The sequence below is a fragment of the Limulus polyphemus genome, unplaced genomic scaffold (assembly GCF_000517525.1).
Source record: "Limulus polyphemus unplaced genomic scaffold, Limulus_polyphemus-2.1.2 Scaffold1564, whole genome shotgun sequence".
Taxonomy (NCBI): domain Eukaryota; kingdom Metazoa; phylum Arthropoda; class Merostomata; order Xiphosura; family Limulidae; genus Limulus; species Limulus polyphemus.
The window spans coordinates 92,622-115,294 of record NW_013667174.1 but is presented as its reverse complement, the minus strand read 5'-3'; the positions used below and the strand labels follow the sequence as shown (position 1 = coordinate 115,294).

At 30.4% G+C, this 22,673-nt stretch overlaps 1 protein-coding gene across 3 annotated transcripts in view; it reads left to right on the top strand.

Annotated features, from left to right (window-relative positions):
* LOC106464116 (roquin-2-like) overlaps positions 1–22,673 on the top strand; it is a 62,081-nt gene that overhangs the window by 13,441 nt on the left and 25,967 nt on the right. For 2 of the 3 annotated variants that reach the window (XM_022391798.1, XM_022391799.1), the window contains exons 4-11: positions 478–653; positions 4,349–4,549; positions 8,842–8,974; positions 11,819–12,050; positions 15,237–15,374; positions 18,120–18,181; positions 19,779–20,245; positions 21,430–21,591. In XM_022391798.1, the coding sequence (XP_022247506.1) occupies positions 478–653; positions 4,349–4,549; positions 8,842–8,974; positions 11,819–12,050; positions 15,237–15,374; positions 18,120–18,181; positions 19,779–20,245; positions 21,430–21,591 (1,571 nt within the window). Of the gene's footprint in view, positions 1–125; positions 203–477; positions 654–4,348; positions 4,550–8,841; positions 8,975–11,818; positions 12,051–15,236; positions 15,375–18,119; positions 18,182–19,778; positions 20,246–21,429; positions 21,592–22,673 lie in introns of those variants that run through there. The other variant, XM_022391800.1, reaches the window with a different exon arrangement.

Genomic DNA, 22,673 nt, shown 5'->3' with positions numbered 1-22,673 from the left:
AACAATGGAACTTTCGATAATTATGGAAACTGGAAATATATTAGTTTTTTTTTTTTTCATATAAACCATGAATTTCTAATTTGTTGACATGCAGGTGCTTCAGGGGGCTTGACCTCCATGCCCACTACTACCTTGGATACCCCCAGCTTTTTCGGCCTTTTTTCGTTTTTGCCTATTCTCATGCCTGAAATATAGAATGCTGGTAAGTTGTGTAGGAAGTGGTTTCAGTTTTAATTAACAAGCATCTTGAAAAAATGAGCCGTTCAAAAAGGATTGACTAAAGTAAATGTATGACTTTTCTTATTGTTGAACAATCATAATATTTGCTGACAAAACCCTTATTCTCCATCATCCCAACTATTACATTAAGAAACAAAAACAAGATTGTAAGCCAGTTTATTGCATTGTTTAACCATATCTTGTTTTTCCACATAAGAAATTTAGAATTTAATGGTGGTAGGATGGCTGTCTTTCCAGCTATGCAGGAGGAAGTCTTGAAGCTGGTTCTTCTAGCTCTTGAAGATGGATCTGCTTTGTCTAGGAAAGTGCTTGTCATGTTTGTGGTCCAAAGACTAGCTCCTCACTTTCCACAGGCTTCAAAAACCAGTATAGGTCATGTTGTTCAGCTGTTATATCGAGCTTCATGCTTCAAGGTATACATGTTATATTCACTAAGCTGTAATGTCAATCATGACTGCTGTTGCTCTTTATTAAAATTTTAACTTTGTGATAAGATAATTTCAGCTGTTACTCCAAAACTCAGTAATTAATTTTATCAGGATTATTTTTTAAAATGATAAACCTCTTGATTCGAGATAAGATGCATACTTATATTAGACTATTGTCTCTTTTGTGTCAAACATTATTGTGAAATAATTTACATATTTTGTGATACTTTCAGATAAAATGTAATTTATAGAAGCTTAACTGTAATATTTGGATTTTTTTATTATTATTATTATTATTACTTGTTATTGTGTTGTTTTTTTCTGTCATTGCTTTAAGTTGTAGCTGTGGATTTGTTTCTTTTATTTATTTACAAAAGGAGTGTTATTGTAATTTGTAAATATCTGATATTACCTACCTGATAATTTTGTCAGGCTCTTTGACATTTTTTAATTACAAAGAGTTTATTATCACTTAGCTCTGTTCTAGTGCAATATGTCAAGGGTGGGATTACCTCAAAATCTTTATTTGTTGGTAGATGGAAAGCAAACTGTAAATGTTGTTTATGTGGAAACTTTGTTATAATTTTAAAATTTTGAGATAAAATTTATGTTAAAGTTATTACTTTGAAACATATGATTGCTGTTACACTTATGTTGTTTTAATTAAGTTTGAATATTCCCTATCAGTTCACATGTATTTCAGCTTGTATGTTTATATAGTGATAACATATTGGTGTAAGTGTTTATATATTATTGTCTACAGTACAAAAGTCTTTAGAAATATGATATATGTTATATTGCATATCTTTTGTTGTCTGTGTGCCTTGTAGTTGTATCATGAGTTAGCCATAAGATATTTCACATATTTTAAACTTTTTTTTAACTTCAGTGTATTTTTTGTACTAATAAAAGGAAAATACTTAGTGGGATTTTTTTTGTTGTTTTAATCTTCAAACTAAAATTGCTTGGTCATCAGTATTACTTTTTGCAAAAAGTTCTCAAGGTGTGAAGATGAAAGGTTTTAGTAAAATTTTAACATTTCACAAATTGTCACATTGTCAAAAATAAAGGCAGACATTAGAAATGTGTATGCTATTAACTTTCTACTTTATTAACTTGTATTAGATCCATAAATGTGTTTGTTGTAATAAACTTAACATATTAGTGTCTTTAATTTATATTAGGCATTGGATTTTTGTGACGGACCTCTTTACTTATTTAAAATTTCTAACAGGTATAATTATTTAATATTTGGGAATTTGTTATTAATCCATCTTTTGAAGAATAAATACTAATATTAGTTGAAATATCATGGAAAATTTTAAAGTTAATTGGTTGTTAACTTCTTGCTTTCTTTTGACATCAGGTAAATTATGTATATTATTAAAATTGTAGTGGGTTTCTCCTTTAATTAATTGAAAAAAGTTAGAAAAAACACCAATTGACCATTTTAGCTTAAAAAATAAATGCTTAAAGTTAACCAGTAGATACTATGTATTAAGACAGTTCCAGGCAAGATGGTTAGGGTGCTCAACTCACAATCTGATGGTCACAGGTTCGAATCCAAGTCCCACTAAACATGCTCGCTCCTTTCAGTCGTGGGGGCATTATAATGTGATGGTCATGCCCACTATTCGTTGGTAAAAGAGTAGCCTAAGAGTTGGTGGTGATGGCTAGCCGCCTTCCCTCTAGTCTTACACTGCTAAATTAGGGACGGCTAGTGCAGATAGCCCTCGTGTAGCTTTGCACAAAATTCAAAAAACAAACAAGACAATTCCAGGATAAGTGACACAGGTTCTATTATAGTCAAAAGATAGAATGGAATATGAAATTTCCGGATGAGGTGAATCAACTGCTCCAGTTGCTAGATAGAATTGAATAGGAAGATTCCAGGTGTAGTGACTTAAGTCTTACTGTAGTTTCTAAACAGAATGGAATTGAAAGCTTTCAGATAAAATGACTCAAGTCCTACTTTAGTAACAAGAAAGAATGGAATAGGAAGTTTCTGGGTAAAGTGACTGAAATCCTGGTGTAGTCATTAGATAAAAAGGAATAGAAAATTTTCAAGTGAAGTGATTCACATCCTCCTTTAGTTACTAAACAGCATGAATGAGAAGTTTCCAGGTAAAGTAACTCGGGTCATGCTATAGTTGCTAGATAAAATGGAACAGGAAATTTCCGGGTTGAGAGACTCAAGTCTTGCTATAGTCACGAGATAGAATGGAATAAACAAGCACCTTCCAGTGTAGAAGGTAAAAACACTTAACAACTTCTGATTACATTACATCAAAAGAATTGCAATAGTTAAGAATCTTTGAAAGTGGGACTACGAGTGATGTTATTCAAAGTTCATGACATTCAAACATAAAAACTGATGAAAATTTGTTGTTAAGATTTGGCTAATTGAAAATTAAACATGAATAATTTCATTCTAAAGATACTTTTTGTTAATTACAGAATTACAACCTAAAATCCAGGGTTTGATTCCCCACATGGATAGAGCACAAATAACCAGTTGATTAGCCTTGGTCTAAAAAAACAACAATTACATCATGAAGTATGGGGTGCTTCACAATGGCAAATCAAATGCTGCAATATTATAATAATTTTGTTGTGTGAAACTTTAGTTTTTTTTCTTCAATGTATCTTTCTTACTCATTTTAAGAATGGTATAAAAATACCTTATTTTTTAGAAGGTAGTATGATTTTGATAGGCAATAATGATAAAAATGTATGCCTAAGCAATTTTTGCTGTGCCCTCATATTGTTACTGTTACAGTTGTCTTTTATTTTATTTTAGAAAACAAAGTTCTTCCATGGGTCAATCTAGTTTCTGTTGTATAGTCAGTAGTTAATTTTCTAATAATTAAAATCTGTTTCTCATCTAAACTTCAAGTAAATAAGGATAAATACTCTTCTGAACTTGTAATCTTTTCTCTTCAGAGCTATGTTTATTATTAGAATAAAGCTGTTCCAAATACTGCAGTACACAATAATACATAATTTATAAAATAACTTGTAAAGACCTGAACAGGTTAATTTTAGTATAATATGTACAATTTAACATACTGTACAGATTTAGAAAATATTTTTTAACCCTTATTTGTCTAGATGTGTCCATGATAAGTTATCAGAAACAAGAGTATGTAATCACTTCCTCTCATTAGTCATTTTGATCATGATACTCACAAAGCACATGAGCTATTAAAAGTAGGTATATTACAAATGTATAAAAATCTATAAACAAGTAATTTTGGAAGATAAGTTTTTGTAAAGTGCTTGGGTCATGAATTTTTTTAAACTTGAATGTTCTGTAGTACTTAAAAAACAAATAAAATTTTTCTTTGAAAGTTGGAAAAATTAAAAGCTAATTACTTTTAGTAATATTTGTGATTATTTTGAGAGAATTTATTAAAATCCAAAAGGATCATGGTCTTGTTAAAAGCATATGTAAAATAATCCGCTCAGTAAAACACTGTAACATTATTAGAGCAATGTGTGTTGAATTACTCAAATGTCATTCTGTAAAGAATAAAAGAAACTGTATTACTTGAGTATAGTAGCCTGCCAGTGACTTTCAAAAGTGTGTTCTTAATAGATGTATTTTATATTCACTATTTAAGTGCAAAATCCCAATAAGATTATAAACTACAAAATATTTTGTTTGTTCAATTTTGAAGGTTTCCAAAAGAGATGGTGATTCTTCTTTGATGCAATTAAAAGAAGAATTCCAAACATATGAAGCCTTAAGAAGAGAACATGATGCCCAGATTGTACAGATAGCAACAGAAGCCGGTCTTCGTATTGCTCCAGAACAATGGTCTTCACTCCTCTATGGTGACACAGCTCACAAGTCTCACATGCAGTCAATTATAGACAAAGTAAGAATATTACCTTTTTTGTTATTTTTATAATTGAAAAACTAAAAAATTGTTACATTTCTCTAATTTTGTATTTTCTTCTACTCTTTAACAAATAGTAATGACTTTCAGTCAAAATCTTTGAATGATTTCTTTAGTTATAAACAAAAATTCTTAAAATAGTAGACTGCTGTATCATTATAGAAATACATGAATCATGTACTGTACTTTACTATAAGTGGATAAGTATACGAGATGTGTAATTTGAGCTAAAAAAATTGGAACCATGGCCCCAACTAGGCTAAACTTTAACAAATATGTTAAGAAATAGATGTTTTATTGATTGTCAATGTAGTAGTGCAACTGCATTTTATATTGTTATGGTTGATATTTAAGACCTAGATCTATAAAATAAGCTTTGACTTCCAAGATATTGGATCTGGTATAATTCATTGCCACAATGGTACTATCTGGTGTAATTCAATTACCACAGTGGTTCTATTCCTCATTGTATGCTGTTCAGATAAGGAAGTTGAATGAACGTGTTTAAGTTTGAGCATTAGTCTTTGTGTATAATTCATTGCCACAATGGTACTATCTGGTGTAATTCAATTACCACAGTGGTTCTATTCCTCATTGTATGCTGTTCAGATAAAGAAGTTGAATGGACGTGTTTAAGGTTGAGCATTAGTCTTTGTGTATAATTCATTGCCACAATGGTACTATCTGGTGTAATTCAATTACCACAGTGGTTCTATTCCTCATTGTATGCTGTTCAGATAAGGAAGTTGAATGGACGTGTTTAAGGTTGAGCATTAGTCTTTGTGTATATGAATCAGCTTAAGATTTAATCACCATTTGAAAAATTATTAAGGCTTTGGTATAAATCTTTTATCTTGCCCATCAAAGAGCTTCAATTAATGTCAAAGGATTTTTTGCCATATATAAAGAAAGTTTAATATCAACAATACTTTTATAAATCTCATAGATTTGTTAATATATAAAATTCTGAGCATAATTTAGTAATGTTATAATATAAGTTCAGGGGATAACTCCACGGTATATTTATTTAATGCATGCATTCAAGCTCACTTTATAAACTCTTTGTCACGTGAGAGACAATTTGATTAAGAATACTATATTAAACACAACAGTGTAGAAAGTTACATAGTGTGCAACAGTTAACTTTGTTATGTACAGAAAAATCTACAACAGGTGTCACTTTGTCAATATAGTTAGTCCTGTCCATAATAAAAGTTGCTATGCTTTTTATCATAAGGAATAATTACTATTTTCTTAGTTTCATTCCAAAGTTCTTTCAAGGCATTTCATTCATCTTTCAGTTCTGTTATCCATATCTTGTTACTAGTGGCTAAAAAAGGAACTTAAATTTGTAAGTGATCATGATCGAAAGAAATTACTGAAGACATTTGTTGAAAACTACCTTCCACCAATGCTAGATCTCCTATGCAATACTCAAACCACAAACCAAATGTATCAGTGAGACCAGTCATGAACTACATCAGCAGTCCTACATATAACACCAATTGACTGTTGGGTTACCATACAATCTTAGGAATTATTTTGATCTCATACAGAAACTGCATGACGTAAAGATTAATGATGGTAATTTATTTAGTTTTGATGCAGAGTTTCTCTTTACTAGAGTTCTGATCAAGGATGTTGTCACGGTTATTCATAAAATAATTGAAGCTAGCACAATTTTAACAACTTGTACAACTCTATCTAAATCTTTTATTATGAGACTTCTAGTTAAGTGCCTTTCTTTTTTTTACTCTATTTGAAAATATGTTTTACATAATGTTGAATGGCAGGCTAGTAGGCTCTCCTCTTTCTTCTTCTGTTTGCTAAATCTTTATGGAGAATTTGGATAAAGAAAATATTGCTACATCTCTTTCAAAACTCGTTATTATTATTAATTCAAATTCTACGACACTGTTGTGTGATTATCTAAACAACTAGCATCTGTCCATCCAGTTCATGATTGAAGTAGAGAATGATAGCAACATCCCTTATTTGAAATTCTGGTGATAAAAGACAGATGAGACCTAGATAGAAAGATAAATAAAAAATCAACACACAAAGACCGGTATTGAAAGTTTGATTCTTTCCATTCTTCGCAAGTTTCAAAAAAGTATTATCACATGTTTCTTCTGATGAGATCTCTGTTTTTATAATCTTTCTTAGAAGTAAAACAAAGATCAGTAGCAAAAGCCATCCATTCGTTCCAGTCATCAGCATGTGACACAATCATGTAAGATCTCCATCTTCATACCCCACATTTGATTTTGCATACCTGAATTATCTTTAGAATGAAATGGGTATTAATACCATTCCGTACAAAGACATACATTTCACTTTTTTTATTTTTGTGGAAATGATTACCCTACTTCATTTGCCAACCAACAATTAAGATCTGCCAAGAAACATCAGTAAAGTCGTTGTGTAAAAAAAAAAAAAAGGAAACAATTAACCATTAACTGCTTTATTGCCTTTCCGTCCAGAACCCGGACCTAAACTTAAACATATATGGTATTTGTCTTTAAGAGACCTATGAATTAAAACAAAGATCCAACATTGAATGATAAACTGTTGTTTTAGCATAAAATGTAGTTTTGGGAAGCAATACATTGGGAAACTAGTAGACTTCTCCAGGTTTACATTAATGAATACAAAAGACCACCAACTTTTTTTTATGATGAGGTATAATTGAATGTTACTGAAGCTGAACACTGCATGAAAGAAATTCAATAGGGTAAAATTTGGATTATTGAAAATGAACTAAACATCAAAAGAAGGGGGAATAAAAGAATAAACAAGGTTTATATCATAACAACAGTAAAATGATTTGTGGAATAAAATTCTGTTGTCTTAGTATAGAAATTTGAGTACAATATATTAAAATTATTTTTGATATGACATAAAGTTGTGTAGAATTGATTGTATCAGAACTACTTACTCCCCAGTGGCACAGCGATATGTCTGCAAACTTACAATGCTAGAATCTGTATTTCGATACTGGGCAGAGCACAGATAGCCCATTGTGTTGGTCTGTGCTTAACTTCAGATAAACAAACAGAACTACATTTTGTTATTATTCTGTGTTTCATAGCTAGTGTTATGCTACTGAAAATTGACTGCTTTTGGGAAGGGTATGTAACAGCTTTTTCCAATGCAAAATATTTATATACTCAGAACATAAAGATGTGTTCAGCTGCAAAGTAAGCTAGATATTCATATTATTTCATACAAAGACATACCAGTCTAGTTGCTTGAAACAGGATCTTGTAAACTGTCATCCTTGTACATTAGATGGGTTATGTAAGGTATGCAGCAAGGAATGGTGTGCTTTGTAAATGGCAGTCTTACAGTGGAGTCTTCTTCAATGAAGACTGCACTGCATGGCTATTTAATTTATATAAAGTGCAATCTGTTGTACATCTTTTCTGCTTTTGATATGGTTTATGTTGCTGGTTATGTAATGTTCTACATAGTTATAATTAACATAATCTTCATATTCAAATGCATTTTGCTTGAAAGCTTGTTCAAAATATCAGTTATGGAATTAGCCCCAAATTTTATTTTGTTTATTCAACTTGGTTTAACTTTGTTTTTCTGCTCTTGATCAAAACTGGATAGCCTAGCAGGCTCTTATGTAATCTTTCATATTAAATTGTGAAAAAAAAAAAATTATTTATTGAAATACTAAGACAGAGTAAGGAAACATGTAAAAATTATTATTATTATTATTTATTATTATTATTATAATGGTGCACACACATTTGTTGCATGTATGTGTGGAACATGATAACTTCAAAAAGGGATAAATTATAATTTGATTTTTTTTATGTAATATTTTGAGATGTGTACAGCTGGCAAAATTTTCAGTTAGGAAAAGTTTAGATTAATATGAAATAAATTCCAAAATAAAACAAATGACAAAGTTATTTGTCCTTTTTTTATGTATACATAACAGTATATATAGTCCAGAAAGTATCAATTCTTATGTGTATTAATTCTTCTGATTACCTTTATTTGTAGAATAGTGTAATAAACGTCCTTGTTATGAAGATCATCACACAGGAATAAAAAAAAAAAGCAAGACTAAATATTCCTTTGATCAGTGTAACATATTTGTCACATACGTTTTATATGGTAATGGGTATAAAAAAGTTTTCTATTTCACTTATGAAGGGCATGTCCAAGCAATAAAAATATCACATTATGTTTTATCTGTCAAAAAAGAAAAGTAATACATGAGTGTTTGATATCTTTTTCTCCATTTTTTACAGCTACAAACCCCACAGTCATTTGCTCAAAGTGTTCAGGAACTAGTGATAGCTTTGCAGCGTACCGGAGATCCAGGAAGTTTGTCTGTTCTAAGACCCCATTTAGAGCTGTTAGCAGCAATTGACCCCAATCCAGGTTAGAATATGACTTCTCTTTTAGGAGGTGGCCCGGCATGGCCAGGTGGTTAGGGCGCTTGACTCGCAATCTGTGGGTCGCGGGTTCAAATCCTCGTCACACCAAACATGCTCTCCCTTTCAGCCGTGGGGGCGTTATAATGTGACGGTCAATCCCACTATTCGTTGGTAAAAGAGTAGCCCAAGAGTTGGCGGTGGGTGGTGATGACTAGCTGCCTTCCCTCTAGTCTTACACTGCTAAATTAGGGACGGCTAGTGCAGATAGCCCTCGTGTAGCTTTGCACGAAATTCACAACAAACAAAGTCTCTTTTAAGAAAAGTTTATTAAAAGTTAACTTTAAAAAGTGAAATGTGGAAAGAAGTTACTTTGAGTTTAGCTTGGGATTGCTAGAAATTAGATTGAGGGAGTCACTTCTACAATTAAAAAAGTAGTGGATCGTACTCTTAAAAAATTGTTACCTAAGACTTACATACACAATTTTTTATTTAAATATCAGAGAGAAAATATTGCTTTAAACTAATTTGAAATAATTAAGTTTTTACTAAAAATATGTTATTTAAATATTGTAGTTACTTGCATCAAACTCTTGATGGTGATTTTTATTTCATTTGCATAATCTCTAGAACCTCCTAAATGAATATCAAGTTTTTTAAGGTAAATGTTTATATTTTGTTTCTAATTTTCTCTACCATATCATTAAGTCTAGCTATTATCATCAATGCACAATGCAATGAAATGATTAAAATTAGGAAATATAAAAAAATACATACTTTTTAATTTTATTGTAAAACAGCTTTAAAGATCTTTTGGTTATATTTGTAATTTCAGTTATTTTTAATGTTTTATTTTCCATTCTAGTCCTTTACCATTTATTATTCATCTTGACACGAGTCAGTGGTGCCCTCAAGGCATATTACAGTATCTCTGGCAGCAATGCACATCCATCTCGGCAAAATGTTCGTGCACAGTATAATATCGTACGCCTTGAGAACAGTATGATGTATATTTAAAAAACGTTTAAACTTTGCAGTTATGCATATTGAAACATAAATAATTAACTAAATATAAAAGTAAAACCTAAATACAATTTTAACTGTATCTGTAACTATAACATACTTAGGTAAGAAACAACTGTAAGTGCTATAGCTGATCAAGCAGTCAACAATACTACAGGCAGTCACATGTACTCTGTGACGAAAGCTGCATGCCACTTGCAAAATAACCCTTGTTGGATTATAGTGTAAAATGAGCTCTTCCGATGCAATACATTACCTCTCACATAATTATTTTTTCTCTGTTTCTTGCATGTAAATCATCATGCAGTAACCCTCCACCAATAGGAGTGCAACACATCCTCCTGATGCATGTGACTCCCTCTAATCAGTTTTACCAAACTCTCACTTCTTGTTTGGCAGTGCTCGTGTCAAGACGTTTTTCATTGTGCTCTTCAATTCTTTTTTTTTTTAAACTTAGAGCATTTTTTTATTTTCTTTGAACTGTTTCGTACTTTATTCCAAAGTGGAATTGTTCTTTTCATTTTTACAAAAGTTTGCAAACTTAAGGATAACTTATTTTTTCCCAGTTTTTCATTTTTTTATTCTAACACTGTTGTGTTTGATTATTCATTTTTAACAATGAATTCTGGAGTTCAAGTTACCATTTTGGAGGTAATTGTTAAATAGATTGTTAAATTTGGAGGTAAAGATGTTAAATTATTCTGGCTTTCTATTTATGTGGTAAGAGCCTTTAAACAACAGTATACATCTGTTTATACTTAATTTTGTTTTATTGACCTTTGAATGTTGTCTAACTAACAATCCCTACACACAAGTTGTAAATTGCTTGGCAAATGTGAAGAACTTAGTAATGCAGGAGCTGCTCGCAAACCTACCTTGTGAAGAATTTTTATTATTATAAATTTTAACATTTTGGTTACTTTTATTGTAATAAATATAGTACTTACCTGGTGTCTTCTTTTTTTGCTGTTGGTGAAACTTAGCCCTACTTTCTTATACTAATAGTACTACCACGCTAAACTAAGTTTTTTTTTTTAATTTAATATTGCTCCTAAGAACATGGAATAATAGCATCTAAAAAGCAGACAATATCCAATAACTATCATAATTATTCTGGCTTTCTATTTATGTGGTAAGAGCCTTTAAACATTCAGCTAAGCTCATTGATGTAATAACTGTGAGAACAAATATGAAATTGAATGACAAAATAGATAATACAGAAATTAACATGTCATTTGATAATTTGAACTTTGGTTTTCTATTGGTTATAAATAATATAACATAAAATGTCAGAGATAACTATTGGCAATTTATGAAAGAGAGAATGTGACAGGTAGGTGTGGCAAGCGAGTCTGATTTTATATTGTATGACTCCATAAGGAAAGAAAATAGAAAGCTTATGTCTTTATTACATAAAGTAATTTACATTAAATTCCATACTTCTTGAAAGGGTGGTAAATAAATTAGAGAAGGGATAAAATTTAGAGAGCAAATGTCACAATTCTCACACTAGGATATATTGAGAATTTTGTTAAATATTTACTTATAAAATGAAGAACTTAAAACTTGTATAATATTAAAACTTGATTTATTAACTACATTTTGTTGCCAAGTTTATTGGTATACATTGATAATAAGTAGTTTAAATTTTGAATGTAACTTTGTAAAAGGTTGTGATGTGTACTGTGACCTACCCAATGAGAAAGAGTTAAGAAGTTTAAAAAAATAATTATTCATTTGTATTCTAAGTAATTTAATATTCTAGTTATTAAAGTAGTGTATTGCCAAAATTAGCAAGGTTAAAAATGTCTTTCTTGTTATTCCACAGATTCTCCCATTCCTACTTGGGAGGAGCTGGAAAATGCACTGGAGGGTGCAATTGAAGTAGTAAAAGGCTTAGTGAATTTTATTGAGAACTTTGGTAATAGAAGACTTCATGAAGAAAAGCAAATCTTGAATGTCAAATACAAAACAAATATGTGTCGAGATCTTACCCAAAGAGGAAGCTGCCCAAGAGGTGCAAACTGTAGTTTTGCTCATTCACAAGAAGAAATGGAAAGGTATAAATAAATAGAATAGTGTGTATACTTGAGTTTGTTTTATGCATATTGACCAAAACAAAATAATAGAATTGTATTTTATGCAATTTTGTGGGGTAAAAAAACTCTTGTGAGTTAAGAACCTATAAAATAAGAAATTCTTCAGTTGAAGTAAACATTTATGAAGGTTTCCAAAAAATTGCAGGTATGTCCTTTCTCATGAAATCATGTAATTAGAATTACCCTACACATGATTTTTTGTTGTTGTTTTTGTGAAAATGCATTATTTCTAACAAACTAAGCATATTTTTTGTGTCACTAACCACATATTATCAAAAAAACATAACTTTTTTGTGAAACTACATTGTTTCCAACAAACTAAACGTGGTACTTTCCTTTCATTACCTCATATTATCAAAAAACACTCATTTTGATACTGAAACTGACAGTTTATTACAAAAAACTACTGTACCCCCCCCCCCCCACATCCAATCACAGTTACTAATCGATAAGTCTGATGCTTTATATCACTAAAAATTGGATTTCAATACCCACAGTAGGCAGAGCACAGGTTGCTCATTGTGCAGCTTTGTGCTTTACAACAAGCTTCAGATCAAAAAACTATGAAAAATCTTTATTTTGTTGAATTCATGTTGATTGTACAGACTCTGTAACTGCCTAAGTAGTCTCATACTTACATATGTGTATATATATTTTCTATTTTATGCTAATGTTTTGAGAAAGAAAAAATGTTTGAGCAAGTTGATTAACATTTGTAGCATTACAGAATTACTGTTGCCTCACAAAATGTGTATTTTCCTCATCTGTGTCTGAAGTCAAAACTATTGAAAGCTTGAAGCTAAAGTGAAAGCCTTGGATGAGTCTAAAATATACTTATGTTTGATGTTGAAACAAACAAGCATTCAGGTGTTTTAAGATATATATGTGTGTTTGCATGTAAGTTGTTTAGAAGAGTATAACTTAAACTTGCTTAGAAACATTTTAAAATGTAGTGGGCTTACCTTATTTCTTTGTAACTGTTTGAACTCGTGTGTTACAGTGCCATAACTTAATTTGTAATGATTGACAGACTTTTGAGACTGAGTTATTAAAATACCTAATGTCTTCCCATGTATATTCATGATGTACTTAATATCAAAGTCCGGGATTTACACAAATAGTGTAGTTTTGAAGTTTAGAACCAAAATCAGTGTCATAAAAATAAATTAGGTTATTAAACTTTGACTTACCATGTATTTAAACAAGAGAAATACACTACATATATAGACACACACAAACACAAGACTAACTTCGTTTTCATTTATTAATAATAAGTACATTATACACTTTTAATTCTGTTAGTAGTCATGTGTTCTAAGTAGGTTGCAATTCTCAGTCATTCTGGTGGGGGTATGTCAGAATTTTTTTAAAGATAGTTCAATATAATATATTTTTTTTTAGTGTAATACCTTATTCTTGTTTTGGTTTTTTAAGACTTCATGTCCCAAATGTCTAATCATTGTTAAAAACATTTTCATAAGCTTGTATTAGTTATCTGATTAAACTTGTTTTCTTTTACATTTCTGGTCCCTTTTTTGTTTGAAAATTAGCTGAAAAAAAAACAACAGGAAAAAACAATTTTAGAATGTTAAAATCAAACCTATCCGGACAAATAATCAATGGATTTCCTATTCATGACCACATTAACTTCATGATAAATACCAGTACCAGATAAACTATGTAAAGTAGGTCAACAGTGATTAGATGTTTATCAGATGAAGTTTATCAGCAGTTTTTTTGTACAGTAATAGTATGTGTTTTTGTTCAATAAAATTTATTACTTTTAACCTGAGATAAATTAATATTAAATAGCCTGAAAGAATTTGTATAGTATCCTCTTATTTATCAGAAGTTTAATGTCCTGGGTTCCACAGGACATTAAAATCTTGGAGGGTCTTAGAAAAAGAGTTCTAAAAATTTCAGTACTGGAAAAACAGCTGTTTTTAAGTCATGGTCTTGAAAAATTCTTGAAGTTTCATTTCTGTAAAAAACATCCACCATGAAATAACCAGTATAAAGAAACAATTAAACAAAACAGATTGCTTATAGAAATCAGATTTGTTTATTTTTCGTGTTGACCATTGGGAATCTTATGCCTTGTGAGACCCAAGACATGCAGTTACCACTGGTGAGCATGTTTGAATGACAGAATTGTCACGAAATCACTACTTTGATCTTGCCTGCAAAATGTAAGAGTTCTGGAAATTTATTTTGTAAAGTCTGTTCGAATATGATTGTCATAAGCTTATTTTAGCACATCAAAAATACCCCAGTTTGCCCAACTACAACTAAAAAATAGAATGTCTCTGCCTGCCTGATCTGGACATATGAATGAAGTATTATGTATTTAACATAGATCTTTGAAATTGTTGCTCGTATTAAAATTTAAGTAGTTATATTTTCTTCTATTATAGCATGGGTGCATTATGTGTATTACATACGATATACGTCTTTGTTTGGCCATGAGATTTTATCAGTTTTTATTTTTTAACTTGCATTAAATGTTTGTATTTTTTAAGTTAATGTACCTTGATTTAAAAAACTATTATTAAACTTTTTCATAATGATATTGTATCTTATTCAAATACCTAAACTGTGAGTAAAAATTCAGTAGCACTTTGTTGATTGTTTAATCACAACCTTTTTTGAAGAATCAGAAGTCTTTTCTCCAATAGTAATATGGCCTTTAACTAAAACAAGTAGTATATAATAAAAAAAATCTTTACTGACTACTTTGAACATAATGGGGGGCTGGACAACATCACATTCATCTAATGCATGTTGAAAAATTCTAGAGCTGTTTTTCACTATTGGATAGGATATTAATTGAAATGGCATAGATGATTAAATGATCCAAGGTTTTGAGGTTAGTTTAAGGTTGAATTGTTTCAGTCATTATATGCCGTTTAGTTCTTACATTACCATTCTTGTGTACTAAAGTTTTTGTTTTATTTATCAATTATGAGAACTACAGAATTAGATGGTTACTTCCTTTGAAAATATTTTAGTCTATTTGCAACCACCATCTGCCCCAGTGGCTCAGCAGTATGTCTGAGGGCTGATAATGCAAAAAATTGGGCAAAGGGCAAAGCACAGATATTACATTGTGTAGTTTTGCACTTAGTAACAAACAAACTATTTACACAGATATCGAGCCAAAAACAAGAAGAACAGTGGACATCATTCCCTGCTCTCTGGTAGTAGTGGAACTGGAGGATCTGTAACCAATGGAACCAAACCTCAAGCACCTGGAAAACTTCCAAGTGGGATGTATACTACTAATAGGTACTAATTATAGACAGTATTTATTACAAAGCATAAACTTCTACGTTTGGTCAATTTTTCTACAGCAAGAACCTTCTAAGTTAAAAAAACAAGTTAAACTTGAATACATAGTGTACTTGAATTTTTAATAATTGCAAACAAGTAGAAAAGCAAAACCAACGTGCTTTCTAGGAGAAGTCCAGAAATGAACCAGAGAATAAAAGTTGTGTCAGTATAGATATTCTTTATAAATCTAAAATAAAACATTTTTTTGTGCTTTTCAGGTCTCTCATGGATTTTTTTTTCTTGAGGTATAAATAATTGGCAGTTGAATAATGATAATTGTTCAGTTCTTTTATCAAGGAAAGTTTAAAAGGATTCAAATGCTTGAACAAAATATATGTTTTTGAATCTAAGTATTTATGAAGAAAACATTTTTAAAATGGGAAAAGTTCCATCAATCTCTCGATCAAGTAGTTTTATCTTTAAAATTATTTTATAATCCTGTACTAAGTATCATCACACTATAACACTTTTTCTTCTAGAGTAGGGCTTTTCCATCTAAGTATTAAATTACAATTCATCATTTAGTTGCTTTAGTGTTTCAGGTTGTTAAAGATATCTGAAAAAAAAGAGAATTTTTTCAGAGAAACTTTAAATTATTGTAGTTTAAATAAATTATATTTCTCATAAGATAATAGTATTAGGCTTATTGTATTTTTTAGCACTACCTTTGTTATTAGGCCCCTTATGGTTTTGTAAGAAGAGTGTATAAGATTATTTCAACCACATTTTATGTATTGCTGATGATGCATTTCACTCAAGACCAGTACTCATCAGGTTGGCTGGGATATAAAAAATACAGTATTGGTCAGAACACTTATTTCTATAAGCCATTTGATATGAATGCCTTTGCTGGCAAAGAATGATTATAGTCTATTACATTTGTCATAAAATAATAGCATTAGGCTTATTGTGTATTTTTTAACTCTGCATTCTGTAGTTGGACCATCATGTTTTTTTTGGAAGTGTTTAATAGTATTTCAACCACACCATGTCTGCCACATTTATTGCCAATAATACATTTTGATTGATACCAGTGCTCATAAGGCCACTTGATCACACTTTGCCAGCAAAGGCATTCACACCATAACATAACCTTTTATGTATCTGCTATTAAACACCAGATTTCAAGAATATTTCTTAGTATACTTCTTTTTTTATATAAAATTTGAGCAAACTGATTCTTATTTCATGTTAATACACCTTTAGATACACATATTGTAAATTTTCTTTTTTTTTTTCATTGATTAACCCAATTTAAATTCTTAGAATGCCATTGTGAAATAAATCTTTATTTTTGTTAAGTATGATTAAACAGTTTTTATTTTCACAGTTTGTAGAATATCTCATAGTTATTGTATAACGTGTCTATTATTGTTTTGAGATTGTATCAGTCACTTTAGCAGATTAAATTAACCGTCCATTTCCTTTAATGATAAGACTACTTGTCATGAATTTTCAGTTTTCCTAGCTTTTAATAGACCGTTTCTGCATCCAAAGTGTTTCTGATACAGTTTAATGGTTTTGATACCCGAAATATTTCAAGATATATATATATACTAACTAAAAGGTGTTACTCAGTTCTTAGGAAATGTGTAGTTTTTAGTGATGGCCACATATGTTCTTGTACTTCCAATATCTATATGACATTCATTATCCTTAAACTTGGCTGTTTGATATCTGTAAATAAACCTGAATCACAACTGGATCACACTACTGAGTTGTATACAGCATGAATATTAACGTGAGATTATATTTTAAACTGCAGTTTCACATTACTCAGTGAAGCTTCAGGCTACTGCTGTTTGTTTACTGTTTTATGTATATTCATGAAACTGAGAAATTACATAGATCACAAAATATATAAATGATATTAGAAGAAATGCAATAACTTAATCACTTTCAGAAATAGGTCATTTTTTTTTCAGATGTGAATTTTACACAGTTATTGTCTAATGTTACCATGGGGTTAGTTTCTCTAAAAGAGTGCAATACATATCAATACCACATTTAATTAGACATGATTTTAGTAATGAAGAAAACTTTCAGAAATTAATTTGATAATGGACTCTTATTTTTAATTATAATACTTGCTCACTTGGGTAATAAGTCATCCTAATTAGTACTCTTAACTGTTAAGTACCACGTCAATGAACAAAGATAAAGTAAACATATTTGGCTGACAGCCCTTATGCATACCTTCAATCAAAATTAAACATAAAATGATGACACCACCATTTCCAAATGCAGAATAATTTTTTTGTACAAGTTTAAAAAAAACTAAATGTTTTGGTGGGCAAAATAATCCACGGTTTTCTGTAACATTGGGGGGTCGTTATTTTATGGCTTATTCTTAATTATTTGTTTAGTGAGTCAGCAGTGTCATTTCATTGGATCATTGATTTTCTAACCTTGCACAACAGCATTTGTAGATTTAGGTGATACCTGTATATGTGTGGGTTATTTAGATTGGGATATTTCTTATAAGGTAATTATTTTGGATAACTCTTTTGGAAGTATAATTTCATTTCATATTTTGTTCCACATTAAATTATTTTTTCATCCAGCTAGTTAAGATGGTAGTTTGATCACATGCATTCATTATTTCGAGCCACAAATACAAATAGGAATGTAAATTTTGTAGTACATTATTTTTTTTCCCCTGATTTTGGCTTTGATAATTTAGATATTTTTGTCATGCAGTTACGTGAGAAGTTCTGCAGTATCTTCTATACCAGACACCTCTGGGTATGAAAAAGAGGCAGGTGAGTATACAAATACTTACAGTTACTACTGTGTATACTTGGCTGTTTCTTTTTAACCTTTTATATTGCAGGTGAATAGAAATTCAACCACAACACCTTTCTGACAGTTATAATACATTTTAAAATACATACCATATTAATTAATAAAAATAAAACTTTGTAACTGTATTTTAAAGTTATTAATAGTTAATAAATCAAATTTTAATATTATATAAGCTTTAAATTCTTAATTTTATAAGAAAACATTTTTAAAAATCCTCAATCTCCCCTAGTATGAGAATTGTGACATTTGCTCTCTAGGTTTTTCTTTCTTCTTAAATTTATTTACCACCCCTCTGAGAAGTATAGAATTTAATGTAAATTTCCAATTCAATATAGATATTACTCAGACAAAACATAAGTTTTATAGCCTTTAATCTTATTTGTTTATGGAGCCATAAACTAGAAAATCAGATCCACCAGTCACATCCTGTCTTTCACAAATTGCCAATAGTTCACTCTGATGTTTATTACTATGTAGTGCTCAGTATATTTTTAGTTCTCACTTACTAGGAAAAATCAATATGGCCATGTATAGTGTGTAGAATAATTCTAACAGCTTATTGACATTTGGATAGCAAGTGGTATATTATTGTGTTGATAAGTAATTGTATGTGCATGTGTGAGTGTATACTATTGCTTACTAATTAATCTATTACTTAATAAACAAGCAAAGACCTGTAATTTGTGTATATGCATTTTTCAATAATGCCCTGTACATAAAGCATAGGAGAGTGACTACGATTGAATGTTACTATAGCATAAGGTAGTAAAATCCTCTTACAACCCAGTGTAAGAAAGCTCTCAAAAATCGAAAATGTTTTGCCAACTTATATTTTGACTGATCATTATAATCAAATACCAGCATATAAACTGTGCAGTTCTTATGGTTAACAAAACAAACATGTTATACATGTATGGCTTGAAGCCTAAAAGATAAATATCAGGAGTTCAGACTTTTGTTCGTTCCTGTTAGTTGTGGTTCCTTTTTTTTTACTTCCAGTGATCCAACAGCAACAAACGATGATTATGTCAGAATATAAGTTGTGTTGAGGCAACATTTGGACTGAAAATTTCACCTGAAACAACTGGAACAATATTGTTCCCTCATATAGTGCACATTTTGTATTTGAGCCCAAAAATTTTGGGAAAAAAGTGTGCACAATACATGGGTATTTGTGGTACATTCTGATGTTCAAAAAGAAATACTAACAATTGGCACATAAAGCTGACAGAAAAAATTCTAATTTTATATAAATTTTAAAAAAAATTGTTTTTATTGTTTAGTTTTCAGAAAGTACTTGACTCAAAGATTATTTTGTATTAAACTTACACATGAAAGTTTATTAACTTGATTCAAAGTATGTCTTATTAAGATGAACACCGAGATTATTTGGAAAAGGAACATGACATATTTGAAGTTTAACTGTCTCTCTTTGAACATTTTAATAACATATATTTATGTATTAAAAATCAGAGTTTATTAGTCTTAAAAAAAATGAAAGAAGATTTTTATCTAAACTTCTTATTTGTTATTGCATTAATTAATTTATTTTAGTGGTGTGTGGATCATCAGCAACAGTGGTAAAATCCAACATATCTTCTGGAACTCAGTCAAAACCCTTGCACACTTTGAACCCTGACAGCCCAATCTTTGAACCAATGGCTGTCTCTACTGTAACACCAGATTATTCTAAACAGGGAAGCATATCAGTTATTTGTCATGGCAGTCCCAGTCACTACCAGTTGCAAGGAACAGTACTTTGTCCAGAGATTTTTCAAAGTACTCCTGTGCAACCTCACACTCAACTTCTGGGAGTTATTCCAGCTGCTATTGCCACTCTGTCAAGAGGTCATATTAGTTTTCATAACACTTATTCAGTACCTAGGATGGTAGCTAAAGACTCTGAAGGAAGACCCATTGTAGCCTCAACTACTGTATGCAGTGGAGTTAATATGACTGCAAGAGAAAGATGCAGTTACCTGGGTAATACCAACAAAGGGATGGATGAACATGAAAAACATGTAAGAACAATTAATTAAGAATGTGTACTTAAGATAACATTCTTGAATTGAGGAACAAAATAATGAATAACTTAATGTAGTTGTAATAAAATTTATTTGTAGCTTTTAAATTTTCATTGTCAAGATTATTAAGAATTTGAGTATAATACCATACATATAATAAATGTTGTCAATTTGTATGTTTAAAGTGTTGTTTTTTTATTGTTTATTAGCTTAATGAAATGATTTTAAGAAACTAAAAATGTCTTCTAAAGTTAAATAAATCCAAAGAAGGTGTACGAATTAGTTTTCAATGATTTCAAGTTATATTAAAATTTTAGGTTAAGAAGTGAGTTTTGAATTATTTTTATCTCATACAAATAAATTCCAAATCTTTTTATGAAGTTTTTAAGGTACATTCATGGAATTTGTATTTAACTGCATAGGCTAGTTTTTTGGTTATTGTTGGAACATTTTATTTAATGATATTTTGAAATATTAATTTAGCATGGTCTCCCAGTCTCTCTAATGTAGATCTAGATAAGTCATGTCAAGGATTGTAGCAGTTTGACCAAATGAAGAATAAAGATACTATGGAAAATAAAGTGCCATAAGCCATAATTATAATAATGTATTTATATCTACATTTGTCTATTAGGCCTAAGATTTGTGGGAAAGATCATCTGCAATTAACATGGTTTTTGTCACAAGTATCGGACCTATTGGTTTCTAATGTTTTGCCTACTTTCAGTATCTAAACCATAACTATATATATTTATATACATAAAGCAGAATTGTCTTTTTGTCTGTCTTGGTCACAAGTTATTGTTAATAACTACCTGAACCAGTTTCAGTGAAGTATGGTAGAAGAATTCTTATGCCTCCATCCCTCCAAGTATTTAGTTAATGATGAGCAATCAGAGAAAAAGATCAAGTTTGGCAGCCATTTCAATTTTACTGCCCTAGTGCCATGAATAAGGTTTCACTGGTTCACTTGGTAGCAAAATATGTGAAACTGACACCATACGAAAGGCACTGTTCATGTACTATGACTCTTAGAACCAACTTGTATACTTATACTGAGTATAACTTGGTATTCTTTTTTGGAAGATGCAACTCTAGCTCATTCTTATATAAACCTTTAACTTTAAATTTACTAAGGATTTAGGTAAATAAATGTTCATTTTTTTATTTTTCTTCTTAAGAATTTAGTTTTACAACCACTAGCTGCTCTTCAAAAAAGGAAACAAGAAATATTAACAAAACTAGAACAAGTCCAGGTCTCCAGGTATGGAACTGATAATTGGGAAGGCAGTGTTTCAACATTCAAGGGTGGTATTGGTGACAAGAAGTGTTATCTGAATAAGGTGAGTTGCAGCCAGAAAATGTGTTTTATTTCTACTTAAAATATACTTGAATGTCATGATAAGTGCTGTGATGTACAATAATGTAAATAATTATGAGAACACACAAGCAATAAAAATATAAAAGTCAAATGTGACAATAATGGCAACTAGATGACAAATTTATTAATAGTAAAACATCACAGAAAATATAAATGAAAAGCTAATAGGTTGTACTATGCATTAGTATTTTGTACATGAGCTCACTGTTTACACAGATCCTTAGACCTTGATTTCATGCTGTCATACAATTTATCAATCCACATTTATGGAATGTTAATCCAGATGTCCTGTATTTCTTTCCAAAATTTAACCAAGTCATTTGATTGCCTTTTGACCTTCTCAATTTTTTAAATAAGCTCATACAGCATTAATAATTTTCATATCTGAGACTGTGCATTTTAAGCCATAGTTTTGAGTGTTCCAGCAGTGTCTTTACCATCAGTATAATGTTTCACAACATTGCTGTATGTTTGGTGTCATTGTATTGCTAGATGATGAATCCGTACCAAACGTTCCTAAGGGAATGACATGATAGATCATAATTTGTCTATACTTAAGAACAGTCGAGGAACCTTCATATTTGTATAGATCACTGACAGTGTTAGCTGAGATGCAACACCAGGCTTTTACTGAGCCTCAACCACATTAGTGTAACTTGTATGTGTAAATTGCAAATGTGGAAGGTGTTAAAGAGGACATCAACATGTTTTTTGTCTTCAAAGCCTAGTGATTTCTTTAATCAGGGCATTAACAACCTGATTGTAAGATGGAAAAGCATCATCGATAAGTTTATGGTTGTATGATATGAATTATCATTAATGTGCTGTTCCTTGATCTAGTCAAAAAATGCATTTAAACAGTTTTTTATTATTATACATAAAATATTGAAATGGCTAGGAACAGTTGAGAAACTGTAATTAATTTCTGTGCACACTGCAGCTAATAATCCAAAAAAAAATTTTTTGAGCATCTATCTTCATACATTATAAAACATGAAACTTTTGAAATTAAAAAAAAACAACACTGATATTAAGTATAAAATC